Source organism: Phascolarctos cinereus, unplaced genomic scaffold, assembly GCF_003287225.1.
Source record: "Phascolarctos cinereus isolate Bilbo 61053 unplaced genomic scaffold, phaCin_HiC Scaffold_726;HRSCAF=1367, whole genome shotgun sequence".
NCBI lineage: Eukaryota > Metazoa > Chordata > Mammalia > Diprotodontia > Phascolarctidae > Phascolarctos > Phascolarctos cinereus.
This window is the reverse complement of record NW_027556098.1, coordinates 29,315,748-29,333,085: the sequence shown is the minus strand read 5'-3', so window position 1 is coordinate 29,333,085 and position 17,338 is coordinate 29,315,748. Positions and strand designations below refer to the sequence as shown.

Genomic DNA, 17,338 nt, shown 5'->3' with positions numbered 1-17,338 from the left:
TCTCCCTTGGAGAAAAGTGAGGGGGAAAGAGGCTACAGATGTCTATTCTGTCTTCCTTTGAGCCACACAATGACACCTTTATGCTACATGTGGGTGACAGCCCTCTCTACATAGTCATTGTGTGTATGTGTATACACAGGCACACACAGACACACACATATATTTTTCCTGTTTCTGCTTCCTTTGTTTTGTGTCAGTATGTATGTCTTCCCCTCATGCTTCTAGAATTCTTCCTATTTGTCATTTCTTATGGCATCATTAGGAAAATTTAACTATTTATTTAGGCATTTCCTAATAAATGGGAACTTGTTTTGCTTCCAATTCTCTGCTCCCATCAAAAGTGTTGCTATGAAAATTTTGAATCTTCTTGGCACCTACACCTAGCAGTAGGATCTCTAAGTCAAAAAATATGAACATTTTAATCACTTTTTAAAGTATATCCCAAACAGGCAATTTGTTCTCAAGTTCCACCTGATCTGAATCAATACCACAACTTACTTTACTCTAAGAAAAAATTCAGAGTTAGGTGGCGGAAGAGGGAAAAATCTTAATTAGAAAGAAAAGTGGATAAAATTTGTTAAAAGGAAAAGTTTCAAATTAAGTGTAATTTCAAGAACATGTTGAGAAGGCATACAGTTATTTAGAAATATAGGAAGCTTTCCTAAAATGTCTGAAAAGATATAAGAGAAGTACATCTTTCACTATGTAGTACAGAAGGCCTTTGAAGTAAAATCTCATCCTTGTCCCCCAGCACAACAGTATAAGAGAACAATACTCTGGTTTCCTTGCAATATGAAAGCTATCCTTAAATAGACAAGTACCATTAATCTGACTGGGGAATCTAAAGATTTTTCACAAATGTCTGAGTGGCTGTGTATTTTCAGTTCAATATTCTGCCTGCTTCATAGAATATAATACCATGACTTCACAGTTAGCAAGAGAAGCAAACCTTCCTATTCCCCTTGTAGCCACAGGAGGGTGGGAATGCTCTCCCACTGCAGAGTAAAGCAATGTAAGTTATTTACCAACCACTTGTTAGAGACATTTGTCATCTGTCAATCTTCAAAGACCATAGGGTTCTGGAAAGAGATTAGGAGGGACTCTTCCACTGAACAAAGAGGAGTCTGGGTGAGCAAAGAAACCAGAGGGTTTCTGGGATATCCACCTACTAAATTTTCACATCGACATTGTTTAATTCGTGACAGTGGCATTCCCACAGCGATGGCACCAAAGAGCAACACTATTTGTCTTCTATTAAATAAAGTCATCCCAGAAATGAAAAAACAATTTTTCCATCCCTCTAGCCAGACAGAGATTTGAGATTGCTGTTTACCTCCCCAATAGAAACACAAAGGTTCACAGAGAAGCTATATCCATCTGATGCATATGTGAAAGAAGCAAGGAACACGTGGGCAATTCTCTAGCCTGTGACTTGAGCCTGAAAAGCAGCAGTCCAAAAGGGGCCTTTAAGATTTGTAGCAGAGAATGGTGCCCTATCTGTGGCTCTGTTACCCTGAGCCTACTAGAAATGGGCATGTAGGGGAAGGGGTAAAAGAAACCTACCTAGTAATGAATAGAGGAGGCAGCAGCCTTCATTATGTGATACCACAGACAGCAAGAAAACACCTGGGCCAAAGAAAATCTTTGCTATTGGCTGCCCTGATGCTCAAAATGCTTATCTCTAGGGACAGAGCTTTTTAATGTGTGATTTGAGATAATATTTAGAATACAAATACTCCTGGAAGAGGGAAAAGGTGTTAAATTCATACTAAACTATAAAGAGTGCTAAATTGAAGAATCTGAGAACTTGGTTCAAATCCTGGCTTAGTCACTTATTACATGTATGACCTATTCAGCTCACTTAATCTCCATGGTTTTCAGTTTTTTCATATCTAAAATGAAAATGTTGAAACTAGATGACCTGTTGGCCTCTTAATCTATGATTCTATGATACAAGATCAGTTGGAGGATTTTGATAGAGGATGAAAGGGCAGAGTGGGGTGGAGGAAAGTAAGTAAAATAGATATCAGGGCAATCAAAGAGAAACTTTTGCTACTTCATGACTTTAACTAGAACTCAACATGTCCCCAAGCATTTTAAAAATTATCAGGTATAATACATAATATATGCTACATAAAAATGAAACAAAATCCACTCCCTTCAAATGTATAACACATTTCTGAGTGAAAAGACCAAATTACTATTTTTTTTTCTTTAGACAGATATTTGGTTTCTCTTTATCAGGCTACCTTAGGAGTATTATTTCATAAAGATACTTTTCTTCCTTTACAAATACTAAAATCACATTGGATGATGGATACAATTATTGACATCTTCTTCAGCAATGTTTTATAATGTTTTATAAATGAGTTTCTATTCTAAAGCCGTGTTGCCCTTGGCTGCCATGTCCCTCTACTTGGCATAAAGATCAGGTATTCATTGTCTAAGGAAGTTTCTAGGCTCTTTAGGCCTCTTCTTGTGACTGGTTTACATTCATAAAACTGATTTATTTAAAATAATTATTCATGTACCCAAAAATAAAATAATTATTCATGTCCCCAAAGTCCTTCATTATAAAACAACTTCATCTAAAAGTTGGTCCTACTGGCTTGGACTCCAGTGTGACTGTCATATACCTCCTATCAATATTGAACACTAATATGCTATCCAACATGGAAGACACAGACAACTATCCTGGCCTCCTTTTGCCCTGCCCTGCCAAAAAGCAACATAATACTAAATATTTTATTCCACTCTGTGGATATGTTAGGGAATGAATATCCATTTGGGTGTGCTTGAAGAATTCTTTAAAAGTAAGATATATTCTCATTGTGATTTACCTTTTTTTGTAGCTCCTGGATATTTGTCTCCCAGTTTTGGTCTTCTTGGGAAATTTGTCTAAAAGAGAAGGTAACACTTTTTTATGTTTCCTGATAATGCTAAAGAGTCAAGTAAAATCTCCCTCAAACAACAGAATTTTTAGGACCCTCTCCTATAGAGTTGGCTAATTCCTAGTCACTTTCAAAATCTTGCCTCCCAGCTAGTTAACCTGACTCTTTCTTCCTCTGAAATTTAATTTCATGTCATTTTCAAGCAAAAACATTGGATGTGCAATTCTACTAGTCATTCACTCTCAACATTATTTAACTTTCATTTTATAATGGAATTTTCAAATCTCAGCTAGACTATCACTAAAGTAGAACTCTCATCTTAATGCTCAAAGAACTTTGCTGTTAGCAATAATGGATTTTTGTATTAATGCATCCTGCATCAAGTGTCTTCAATGGTAGCATCAAAGTGATATCTACGTGCAGGAGTTAAAAGTAACTAAAAGAGAGGTTGCTTGGTATTTCCCATTTTAGGTAGAAAGTTAATCAATGCTATCAAGTCCAAAGCATATTGAAAATATGGGTTTTGCCTTGGATGGTGAAGAAATTCATTATCCATTTGCTTCTGTCATTAACAGCTATAAGGCCTATCTAAGTGCTCTGAACAGAGTAGATGCCTAATCAGTATTTGCTGAGTTGAATTGAATTTGTCACTATGACTTTATATAAGTCCCCAGTATTCAGAGCAGCTAGGTACCACAATGGATATATCGCGAGCTGGGCCTGGAGTCAGGAAGACCTGAAACTTACTAGTTGTGTGATACTGGCAAACACACTTAGCCTCTATTTACCTCAGTTTCCTCAACTGTAAAATGGGGATATTAATAGCACCTAACTCCCAGGGTCATTGTGAGCATTAAATGAGATAATATTTTTAAAGGGCTTAGTGCAAAATGCCTATCACACATTAAGTACTATATAAATGTCTACTATTATTTTTTTACTGAAATGCACATCACTAGTCAAATCTAATCCACATCTGAAAAAGAATTTCCCCTACAACATGGCTGGTTATCCACTCCAACATCTCCAAAAAGGTAGAACATAACGCTTCCAAAAATAGTCCATTCTATTTTTGGATAGCTCCAATTATGATCTTGGGGCAAGAAGATTTTCCTTATATCAAGACCAAATTTGTCTATTTGTGAGTAAGCACCATACGTTTTTCTAGTTTTATATTTTAACATTAAGAGAAATAAGTATAATGCCTGTTCTATACAACAGCCCTTAAAACATTTAAAGATAGATATCAGGTCACCCCTAATCTTTTCTTCTTCAGGATAAATATCACCAATTCCTTCAACCACTTTGTATGGCCTAAGATTCTCTACTACCCTTGTTTTCTCCTCTGGAATGTGTCCAACTTATCAACATCATTCTTAAAAATCGATACCTAGAACTAAACCCAACAGAACTAGAACTAGAACCTAGACTAAACACAACACTCTAGATATAGCCTAATCAGGGCAGACTACAGAAGGACAATCATCTCCTTTTGCTTCTCTCCAGGCTGCCCAAGATCACATTGACTTTCTTAATTGCCATATCAAACAGTTGACTCATACTTCCCATGAAATTCACTAAATACCCCTGATCTTTTTCAAATGAACCACTTTTGGGCCATAGCATCCCATATTGTACTTCTTTTTAAGCCAAGCATAAAATTGTATACTTATCCCTATTACATTTCATTTTCTTCAGTCTTGTGCCCAGTGTTCTAGCCTGACGGAGTCAAACTCAAATAGAAACAAAAGCCACTAATCCATACCTAAGGATTCCTACGGGCTTTATATGATGCAGTTTAAAAATGTAGTGTTATCAATGTTTTATCATACTTTTATTTATTTTATTAAAACATTCCCCAATTACATTTCAATCTGGTTTGGGCAGTATCACTGGCAGCATGCTTGACACCTCTGTCCTAGCCAGTCCAGCTCTTTTGAAATCCTAAATCCTATAAATCCTATTATATTGTGTTTCATATGTGTGTGTGTGTGTGTGTGTGTGTATACACATATATATCCTATATATACATATATATCCTGTTTTATATATATATGTATGTGTGTGTGTGTGTGTGTATATATATATATATATATATATATATATATATATATGTCAGCTTTGATAAGCATACAATCTATGCATTTTTCCCAATCATTGATAAAAATTGTTAAATAGCAGAGGATTAAAAGATCTCAGAAATGCTTCCCTGGTGACTTTTTAACAAGTTGGTCACAAGCTATCAGTTACTACTTTTCAGGTCTAGACATTCAACCAATTACAAATACCTCTAATTATGTCATTGTTTAGCCTTATCTCTCCATCTTTTCCACAAGAATAGCATGAGATACCAGGTCAAATATTTTGCTAAAATCTAGATAAGCTATATCCTCAGCATTCCCTGATTTATCTGTTGAGTAATGTATTAAAAAAAAGAGGAAATCATATTAGAATATGACCTGTTCTTGATGAAATCATGCTGAGTCTTTTTTGATTGTCACTTCTTCTGCTAGATGTTCATTAACCATTCTAATAGGGTCCAAAATTTTTCCAGGAATTGAAGGTAAGCTCACTGATCTATAGTTGGCATAATCTATTCTCTTCTGTTTTGAAAATCAGAATAGTAGTCATTCTCCAATCTTACAGGACCTCTCCTATTCTCTATAATTTTAAAAGATCACTAACAGTTGTTTAAGCATTCATGTCTACCAATTCCTTCAGTACAATCTGACCAGGTGATGAGCTCATTAGTACAACTAGGTTCTTTCTTAATACCCTTGACCTCATTATCCAATTTTGTTCTGTGTTTTACGATCCAAGGATCATTGTTCTTGGCAGAAAAAATCAGTAGGAATTGAGAAACACTGCTTTTAGTTATCATTGTCTCATCTACCCTGAGCAGGGTCTTGCTATTTTTAAGACTTTCCTATTACTCAATATAACTTCAAAAAAATTTTTTTTAATATTTTCTTTATCTTTCCTCACCAGTACCAGCTTATCTGAGCTTTAGGACTCCAGCTACTATTTAAATATGATCATTACATACTTCTGTATTCATCTTCTCTTACCTGACCTTGCTTCCATCTTCTATACATATCTTTTAAAATTTAAATTGGTTGGTGAATTTCCTATTCATCCAAGTTCATCACTTTAGATGACTCCCCCTTTTCCTCCTTTGTTTCCTTATCTGTAAAATGAGGGACTGGACTAAATGATCTCTAAGGTCCCTTCCAGCTTCAAAAATTTGTGATTTCATATTCCTTATAGGAAGAACTCATGCAAATTCACTGGTTCATTCAGATTTTCTTTTACATATATGGTTATTTTTAGTCTATTTTGCAAGGCTGAGGTAAACTGCATGTTTGTTATAAAAGATTATGTGAGACAAAGCCAAATAGTAAACATAAAGGGAATCTAAGTACAGATATTCAAGATGGAATTTCCTCCATTTTATGTTTGAAAGGATTTGGGGATTGTTTTGTATTCCAATTGTGAAAGATTTAGGTTGTTAACATCTGACTGTACTGCATGAAGTTTACTGTCCTACCTGTAACTCGAGCTATCTACCCGAAGTAAAATTAGAAAGGTCTTTCCTGACCTGACTATAAAAAGAAATGGTACTTTGTCCTTAGATCTACTTTAAGATTTGTAACCTTTTATCTACAAGATTGTACTTTATAGTTACCATAAATTTCAGTGTGTAAGATTCAGGCCTTTATCTCCCAAACTTGAAGCCCAGAAGATGGTTAAAATGAGAGACTCCTTCAATGAGTCTTCTGCAATTTCCACATTTCATATTTTGTGCCTGAGATCTGCATAACACTTTTATTTCTAGTTTGGTTGTCCTGGTTACAGACTAACCTAGAAGGTATGCTTTCTACAATTTCTGCATGTAAAATAATTCTTCATTGCTCTGAGACTAACAATACCCACACAAAAAATCCATTTGCATTGTCCTGGGTGAATTTTCTGTTCCACCTTATGTCCAAGGCCCAGGATTAAGTTCATATTCTCTAGAATGCTTCTTCCTTCTGTTGTTTCCAAACCAAGACAAGTGGGAGTTATTCCAGTCAACAGAACTATTTAAAGTTAACTGCTACTTCTCAACTTGGATTCAATAAGCTAGTACCAGGAGAAGAATTTAGCATAGTATATGCATTCTTTTGACTCAACTCTTTTCTTTTTATTAAACTACTTGAGCTTAAAATTTAAGAGGCTTCTGTAATATAGATAAGTTAATGAATTCTGACCCCAGTTTACAACATCCTTATAGTATTTAAAGAATTCTCAGGGGGGAAAATACTCCCTACATTTCATTGAAGAACTGTTCTAATGATATGGCTTTCTTCTTGAGTTCTTGAAGGCTATGACAATATAGTAGACCCTTTGACAGTTCCTACCAAGCAGGAAAACTATGGGCCTGGTAAAAGGCTATATATGTTATCCACAAGTCAGGCTAGCTAAGTTCACCTTTTGGTAGCTTTCTTTGGCTACTAAACCATGCCTCAGTGAAGGGAGCAGTGAAGGGATTTCATATTAATGAAATTACAGATCTTTGATCATACCAATATAAGAACTTCAAAAATAACCCGTGCAATGCCAGACATTTGCTGGGGGAGATGGATAAAAAGGAAAGGGAAGAAAAAAGAAAAAAGGTGAAGGGAAGAAGGGAAGACATGAAAACAAATAGCTATAATATAAATATGGCACAGACTTGTGTCTGGAGACTTAATGGGCTCATCTGCTCCACCGTTTGCATGATATATCTCTGAAAAGGCTTAGGAGAAACAATATCTGAAGATTACTTCCCAGGAGCCAGCATAAGATACACAAATGTCACTGGACATTTTCAAGGTAAAAATGAGAGAGACAGACAGCAGTGGGGATAGTCTCTCTCCCTCTGTCCCTTAGCTATTGCCCTGACCAAGAAACTTAAGACTCTTCAAAAGAAGTTAGCAGGCTTGAGCAATGCAAATGTACTTTTGGTGAGGGTATCAGAATTAGCTAGCTCCAATCCAGCCAAGGTCGTGTGTACATACAGGGCAAGCAGGGCAACTGGGGACACTTTTGTAGCCATTGGAGTCAAGAAGAATCCCAGCTTCAAACAGGTACTGACTGTACTAAGTGACTGAGTCCTTCCCCTCCCAGAGACCAGCAGGACTCTACAAGTTTTGAACATACATGTTCCAAGGAATCTCAAGGTCACCTACTATTTGGAGAAGGTGATTGGAGATATGAAAATGACCTGGAGGTATTAGTGTGCCTGGATGATTTTATTATCCTTCCAAAGACTGTGGAAGAGCGTGGAGTGCTTATTAAAATGATAATTATTATTATTTGATATATTACTTTCATTATCAAGATATTAATTATTAATCATATTATTATAATATAATATAATAATATAACATAAAAGTCTAGATATGTAATGATAATTAAGATAATTATTATTATCAAGATATTAAAGTGATTCCAGCTGATCAGCTAGAAGATACTGATTTTAAGCTGTTAGTTGACAAGTGTTAGTAATAATAATAATAACTAGATTTTATACAACTCTTTAAGGTTTGCAAAGCACTTTATGTATGTAAACTCATTGTTTTGCAGTCTCTGTCACTTAGGGACTCAACAGGGAGGCAGTGGCCCAGTTTGGCTAGAGCACGTACTGCAGAGGGAAGTAAATGGTAGCCCCTCCTACTCACTAAATGAAGACACCTCAAGAAACTTTTAAAAAAAATGTGTCAGTGTAGCAATTAAGACCAGCAATAAGGGCCCAAAAACCCTTGCTCTCTGTTATAATAGTGGGAAGTTTGAATATCAACTACCAGGAAACCTTCCCCTGCAGTCTAGGTTCATGAATCACCATCAGTCCTTACCACAGAGCCACACTTCAGGTCTGAGCTCTTTTGGCTTCTGCCCCCAACTCCTAACCCTTCCTGACCCAGATATAAACCCTACAAAAACCTCCCCCACTTCACCGATGTTGAGCACCTCCAGGCCCTATCCAGAACCTGAGCATACTGGGATCCATTCTGTGTCCATTCTCTCTGACTCTTCTTGCCCACACACTTCTCCCTTCTCCCTCCCCACAACTCTGTTCTCCAGATACCACTTGGTGAACTTTCTCTCTCTCTGTTCCAGCCTCTCACTAAGTTTTGGTTTTACCTGGAGGTACTGTACCTCCTAGCCATACTAACTCTCTTCTAAGAAGTATGAACCAGCCTCCCAAAGCTGCAACAAGAGATTCAGTAGCTGCAGATATTTCCCAATTTTCTTTTTTACTGAGGGAATCTAAAGAGTAAGGGCTAAAAACTGGGAAACATGCCTTGTTCACAGGTACTCCCTCCTCCCAACACCAGAACTGTGACCAGGAGTCATATCCCAACCCCTTTGAATCTGGGACATAATTGGAAAATTGTCACCTTTCCCCTAACCGGACTTTGGTATTCCAAACCTCCACAAGTCTATGTTAAGACAGGCAGGAAAGATAATATGGGACCAGACTGTGAGGGCCTTTAAACGATAAATCAAGGAATTTATGTTTGATCCTAGAGGCAGCTGTATACAGGATAGACTTGAAAGGGGAAAGAATGGAGGCAAGGATACCAATTAGGAGACTATTGCAACAATTCAGGTAAGAAGTGATGAGAACTTAAATTACTCATTAGTGTCTGTGTGAGCAGAGAGAAGGAAACAGATGTGAGAGATGTTGTGGTAAGTGAATCTACAGGTCTTGGCAACTAATTAGATATGTAAGATCAGGATGTGGAAGAGCCAAGGATGACTCTGAGGTTCAAACATAGTTGACTAGAAAGATGGTAGTGCCCTAGACAATAATGGGGAAGTTAAAAAAAAAAAAAGGACTAAGTTTCGAAAAAACTTCTTTCAAAACTTCATCAAAAACTCAATTCAAACTCTTAAAACTTTTTCCCTCCCTACCCTCTCTTCTCCCTCCTTCACCTCTCTTCTCTCTCTCTTTCTCTCTCTGTCACACAGATATGCATGCGTGTACACGCATACGTATACACACACACACACACACACACACACACCCTCTCCTGTCTTCTTATGTGACACTTCTGGGGTGATTTGCATGCATGGACCTTTGGAGTGACCTGGAACATGAAGATAATTCAAAAGAATTTTCTTTCCATAACCCAAAGGGCAGACTAAGTTCAGGGAGCAAAAAAATCCTAAGGCAAAAATAAAGGCGTTCAAATGACAGACTTAAACTAAGCCTGGGGGCTGCTCCTGGCTTTTGCTGGTTGGCTAGGTACAGCTGTGTGTCTTATGTACCAAAGAAGCTAAAATCCCATCTAGAACGATGACTAAAAAAGCTAAGACCTCTCTGTATTGCAACTGCAACTCAGGAGAGGACCAAAAGATGGCAGCAGAGAGCAGCCCAGCCTAATAGATACTGGCAGATTGCGAGGCTATAGGGGTAGAGAGCAGTGCCCAGGGAAAATAGCCCATCAAATCTATTTTCTGAACTAGCAACCAAAAACTTAATGTCCTCCTCAGAGCAGCAAATGAGTTATTCTGTGAAGGTGCAGCAATATCAAAGAATACTAGGGCCCAGGAATGAATTAACCTAGCTATATATGATTTCTACATGTGTGCCCTCTCCACATTTCTACGTGTCCCCTTCCTAGATCAGGTGTGTCCCATATGTATGTGACCTCTCTCAAATAAGTTCCCCCCAAGTGGTTTGTCTAGCCAGTGGTAGAAGAATCTGTGACAGAACACATCAAGATATGCTGTATGTATGTGGGGAAACGGGTTTTTTTTTTTCATTTATTTTGTTGCACTGTGTACACAAATGTCTTTTGCTTGAAAAAAAAATGCGTTATCTAATTAGTTTGATAAAAAAAAAAGTCAGAGGGAACTTGTGAATCATGAATTGGAATTCATGCTAACCCAAAATGTTCCCTAAATATGAGGTAACTTTCTAGAGTCTATAATTGAGAGGGACTCAGGCTACACGTACATAATACAGAAGCAAACAAGGTGTTATATGGTAGAAGTTAGATGTTCTCTAAACCTTCTTACTCATATTCTATGGTTTGGTGTTGGGATTCTTTACATTAAAAAACAATAACAAGAGAGGGTTTGGTTTTGGTTTTGCTCTTTAAAATGTCTCAGCATTCAGTATACAGACTAAGGTCACATCTCAATAGAAACTCTGATAGCCACCTAATGACATAATTCCAATGGGGCTCAGTTGGCCTTAACATCAGGAGAAGAAATAATTACAAAGATTAAAGAATCCTGTGACCATGACTGGCCTACTTTACCTTTGGAATGTTTTGAGCTTCTTCTTGAGCAAAAACTCCAACGTTAAAACCTTCTGCATGAGGAGGCATTTCACTGCTGTCTCTTCCCGACTGGCAGGATTAATGCGTTGTGCTGTCAGCTTCCAAACATGGATTTCATGTTTCAGTTCTAACAAAAGATGGAAGCACAGTAATACTGAGACACACATTAAAAACAGGTCACCTGGCAAAGCATAGTCTGCAAAATACAAACACTTAAACAGCATCTCGACTTAAAAAGCCACCTGCCTAATAACAGACCAATCATACAAACCAAATGAAATACAAAATAAATGAAAGAAAACAAAGTGAAAATCAGCTCTTCCTGAAAATCTATATTTCTCATTTTACTGTTTTCCCTATAGCAAACAATAAAAAGTTTTTTTTAATAGCCTTCTTAATGAAGTAATGCAATTGAAAATATACAGCTAAGTGTCAAATTGCACTTTGATAGACTCAATAAATGGCAAAGTCTTGGAGTTTGTTTTGTTTGTTTGTATCTACTTGTAATGTTTCTCTGAACCATACTCATAAAGACCTGCTTTTAACCAAGGTCTTTAACTTTCTTGTTTGAGACATTCCATGGGATCTTATACTTGAAGAATTCTAGAAGTAGAACTGATGACTTACAGGGGCAAGGCATCTCATTGAGTTTCCTCAGTGACAACCTTTTAATATGACTTTTGGTAGCAGGCAGATTATAAGAAATCCAGTTCACTCAACCATGGATATTTCATCAACTCACTTTCTCCCTTTCCTTCCTACATGCCACTTATCTCAAAAATCATTTTAAGGGGAAGGGGTTTTAATTGAAAGGCTACTGAAGGCAGGCTAATGTTGGTGAAATGTTAAAATTAGCATAAGGTTACTCAAGTCAAGCTGTAAGTGTACTCTATTTTCTGTAGTACATTCCAGCTGACATTGATGAACTGTGAGGGAAAAACTATAAATAACATTTTTCTATGTGTTATTTTCTTCTTATGGGCTTAAAATGTTTCATTGAAGTGGAAGTTTCCCTTGAGCTGACCTTTCATATGCTATGCAAATGCCTCACAATGTGCATTAAGAGAGAAATAATGCAATTCCTCCCACCTCTTCGTCTACCTTCCTCCTCTCAGTCTCTCAAGGAAGAAAGAGTTCTTCCTCAGATTCCTCCCAATGCTTGCCTGGACCTATTCTCTGCATTTATGTTGTCCTGTTTTATCAGATTGTTTGAATGCTTGTCTTTGTCCTAATGAAATTGTGAACTCCTCAAGGATAAGAATTGTATGATATCTACCTTTGCATTTATACTGTGGTAATAATTTTCCATCTTTGATTTACTTTTATTAATTTTTATCATTTGGAGGGAGGTCAGGGCCATTTCTCCTAGTTAGGAGGTTATTGGGCTAGCTGCAAGTTGTCCCTTGGGTTGTGAAAATTTATTTAAAACCTCAAATGGTCCTCAGATAAAGTCAAAAAGGGAACCTAGGCTTCCCCAAATAATTTGACTTACCATTTTCGAGAAAAATTCTCCTGACACCAACTGTGTAGGTATGTAATCCCCTTGCAATCACCCCATTGTGGACCATTTAAATGTAATTTATTCATAACTGACCAGGTACAGGCCCAAGCCGAGACCTTTGCCCCTTACCCCCAAAAGAATTTGGGTCCCATTTGGTCTACAGGCCCTAGAAAAATCCTATCTTGGACTCTCCTTGAAGTCCCCAATTTGATCAAGGAAGTCTCTAGTGATTGCCTGAGACTATAATCCTATCAACTGGCCTTTCCTAAATGCAATCTCCCAATCCTCAGTTACCCTTAACCTAACCCAATCCTCTATTGTCTGTTACCTCCATATAGAGATGGCAACTTCCCACCCTTGATCCCATCTAGACCCCATTCTACCTCCCAGTCACTCCCATGAAGATCCTTACCTAGACCCCCTCCTCCAGTCACCCTAGCTTACTGGCCACTCCCATCAAGATATCCCTTCTCCTAGACCCCTCCTCCAGTCACCCCAAACTACTTGACCACTCCTAGATCCCTCCCACAGTCTTCCCATATATAAGGTCCATCTGGCCTCCATTAAGGTGCTGAGATTCTTTAAGTGTCTAGCCAAGGGCTCAGATTCTTAAAATCTAGCCCAATGGCTGAGATTTACTCTAGACCTCTCTTCACGAATGTCACAAATGCTTAGATGCTGTAAGAGTCTGGCCAATATGGCAGATCTTTAATAAACCTTGTCTTTGGCTGAAAGAAGGCTTGGGTCAAATTCATTCAGGCAGGAACCACGTGTCACTATTTCAGGTCCCAGAACCCCAAAACCTCAACATATGGTTCCCTGAACCTCAACATAACCTGACAATTTACCAATGGAATCTAATTAACTAGGTTTGTTTCTTAAGGGAATATATGAGATTAGGACTCTGTTTAACTAAGATTATTCAATTTTTGTGACATTGAAGAATGCCTGAGATTATGAATCAATCTTTTAACTTTTATGACCTAAGAGGATATACGAGGTTGCAATAAAGAACAAATATAATAAATAATAATAAAAGAATTAATTCTCTAATTCTCTGTCTATAAGAAGCCTTATTAGAATCCTAATCTTGGTTCAGGGTTTTTTTTATACCCCGAGCATTAAACATTATAAAACCTAGGTTTTTACCTCTATAATTTCTATGTTGTAGTAGATTTATTTCAGCAGCAGTCACCTGAGAAAGTTAAAAAGTAAATGTTTCTCCCATAACAACACCTGCCAGCATAGTACCTTGCATGTAGTAGACACATGTTGCATTAAACAGTTGGATTTAGGATTTTTATTAAACATTCAGAATTTGTACATTTGGTTTTTAATGAAAATTATATTTAGTTTTTAAAACTTTCAAATTATTGTAATTTAATTGGACTAGACGATATTTAAGGTTTAACTTACCACTAACTCTATGATTCTGATATTTAACTACACATTCCACCACCACCCCACAGGACAAAAACCTTACAGAGAGGCAAAATCTTTGAAACTAAGATAGTCAATGGTTTGTTGTTTTTGTTTTTGTTTTGTTTTGTTTTTAATTTTTAAGTTAAAGCATAGATTTATATTTTGGTGACTTATTAAACAAAAAAAAACCCTTTGATTTAATTTAATACCTTTTTTTCATAAAAGTAGATATATTTTTCTATTGAGAAGCTCCATACCTAATTAAATAAGTGATTAGGATATGTTGATGAAAGAAAAGATTGACACAGTAGGCTTCCCAAACCTCATACGATTAATGTCTTATTAAGAACAAGAATCCCGCAAAGATATGGTTGCTGAAAGTCTCCACTTATATCTCAGAAGATATAAACGTTCTATCTTTTATTTTGGGTACATAAAGGATTTATCATAAAAAGGCCAAGGAATACCAAAAATTGTCTAACCTTCATTTAAAGACATAAAAGTGAAGAATAGATTTCATTTTTTCTGAAGGAGCAACCAAACATGATTAAGAAAGAATACATCTTAACCCTCTCCTTCCTAAGATGCAGGAAAAGGACAGGATATGCCTATGTTTTGGAGGCCTGACTCTTATTAGGTTCCATAAAGATGATGGTATATCAAGGTCAGAAGCAAAGCTTCTTGGAAGCATATGGAAGTTGTCTTTATTATTTATAATTGCCCTTTTGTGCCGCTCATTTATTTTTCTTATCTATGTCCATTCTCCCAACTGGTGATATATGTGCATATAAGGAGGTAGGGGGCATAGTGGATAGAGTTCCAGATCTGGAGTTTTAAAAGACCTAAATTCAAATCCTTCTTTCTGTTTTCTAGCTGTAGGACCTTAGGAAAGTCACTTAACTTCCATCTTTTTTTTTTCCCTCTCAAATTCCTCATTCATAAAATGGTATAACAATAGTACTTAACTCCTAGGGTTGTGAGGATAAAATCCAATGAGATAACATATGCAAATTGCTTTTCAAACCTTAAAACCACATATAAATGGTTATTATTTTTATTTACAGTATAATGTGCTCTAGATTTATGGGAACACCTGTCCTTTGCTACTTCACTCATTAAATACCTTGACATGAAACTGATTTCATCCTTTAACTGGAGAAAAAGCTAACAGATTAATGTGGCAGGTCTAGTAAGTGAATGTATAAATACAGAGTAACTTGAACCTGGGCTAGCTATCCTGGGGCCCTCTATGAGGGGAGGGTGCTGCTACTGTTCCAAATGTAAAGTGCATTACAAATTTTAAAGGACTACGTAAATCCCAACTATTATTGGCCCTCTTCTCCCCATGCACTGTTTCCCTTAGTGAATTATTACATTTGCACAGCTTTACCTACCACTTCTAAGCAGATGACTCTTAAATCTCTATCTCTAGCCCTGACTTTTCTTTCAGGCTCCAGATCCATTTATCCAAATGGCTATACGACATTTCACTTGAATATGTCACCAGCACCACATATTCAACACATTCAGACCCGAGCTTATTTCTTTCCATGAAATGTTCTTTTCATTCTGACTTCATTATTCCATCATTCTACCCAGTCTCCTGTGTTTGAAGCCTTGTGGTCATGTTTGACTCTTTTTTTTCTTTCTCACTTCCATGTCCAATCAATTTTCAAATCCTGTTGATTGTTCCTCTTCAATTTCTCTCACCTTTTAATATCTATCTAAAATATTCTGCCTCTGAAATACCTCTCTTATCCCACAGCTATAACACTTGTTTACATCGTCAGTAAAACCTAGCAGAGGGGCAGCTAGGTGGCACAGTGGATAGAGCACCTGCCCTGAAGTCAGGAGGACCTGAGTTCAAATCCGACCTCAGACCAAATACTTGACAGTTACTAGCTGTGTGACCAGGGTAAGTCACTTAACCCCAATTGCTTTAAAAAAAAAAAAAGTGAAAAAAAGTGGGAAAAAAAACCTAGTAGACTGTTTCACTCTACCCTTTATCCTGCTGTCAGACTATTCTTTACATAGAGATCTGGTCAAGTAGCTATTGTACTCAAAAATCTTCAGAAGAGTTCTATGGTCTTTCAAGACCTGAACTCCTCTCTCAAAAATTTAAGACCCTTTACTAAACTAGTACCAGCATTTCTTGTCTTCTTTATCTATTATTCCCTTATTATTACCACATAGCCAATGTTCTAGTCAAATTAGTTTACTCTATCAAATCTGCCCTGTGCTTTTCTGCCTCCATGCCTTCAAGCTGTTCCCTGTGCCTGGAACATCTTGCCTCCTCTTCTTATTCTGTTGAATTCTTACTTGTACTTAAAGGGCCAATAAAGCTTCTACCTCAATGAAGCCTTCCTTAATGTCTCTACTCAGTAATAAGCTTTCCTCTTTGAATCTCATATAGGACTATGTTTTGTATCTCACTCACGCAGTTATCAAGTACCCTTTTGTAAAAACTAACTAAATAATTATAATGCCTTTTAATAATACCTCTGTGTGTGTCACAGCCTGTAGCAAAACTGTACTTTCTATGAAGACAGGGACCTTTATCATCTGACCTTTGTTCTTCTCCCCAATACGTAGGATGATTCTCTGCACATTGTGTACTTGATGTATGCTGGTTGAAGTGAAGTGAAGCTAGGGTCATCAGATTTAGAAAGAAAACTAGGAAACAGATTCTAAAAGGGGCTGCAAAATGGCCAAACTAAATCTACTATGGAGAGAAGCTTGGGAATTTGATCCTACATCTACTGCAGAAAAGTTACAGATAACTGCAGTGAAAATTAAAAGAAAGGGTTTGAGAGTTCAGCCTGTAAATGAAGAGAACTAATAAAGAACAAGGTTTTCTTTTTCTTCCACTTACAGTGGCATTCTTAATCTTTTTATGTCATAAACTCATTTAGCATTCTGGTGCAGCCTTCTCAGAATGATGGTTTTAAATTCTTAAAGTAAAATACATAGGACGGCAAAGGAAGCCAAAAGTTAGTAAAAAAAAAAATTTTTAAATTAAAAAAAAGTAGAATTTTTTTCTCGATTTTTTTTTCAATCAAGCTCACTAATTCTCTGAAATCTATCCACAGACCACAAGTTCATGGTTTCTAGTTTAAGAAATTTTGATTTAATATGCAATGAAGATTAGTTCTATCTATCCTAAGTTTCTAAGACTTGAATGACTAAGTAGAAGGATCAGAACACAGGGA

General features: G+C 36.8%; 1 protein-coding gene across 1 annotated transcript in view; it reads right to left on the bottom strand.

The window, feature by feature from the left end:
* Positions 1-17,338, bottom strand: part of OCA2 (OCA2 melanosomal transmembrane protein) — a 542,641-nt gene that overhangs the window by 308,130 nt on the left and 217,173 nt on the right. The window contains exons 15-16 of the mRNA XM_020992730.2: positions 11,186-11,333; positions 2,841-2,898 (exon numbers count right to left, since the gene is read on the bottom strand). Of these exons, the coding sequence (XP_020848389.1) occupies positions 2,841-2,898; positions 11,186-11,333 (206 nt within the window). The remainder of the gene's footprint in view (positions 1-2,840; positions 2,899-11,185; positions 11,334-17,338) is intronic.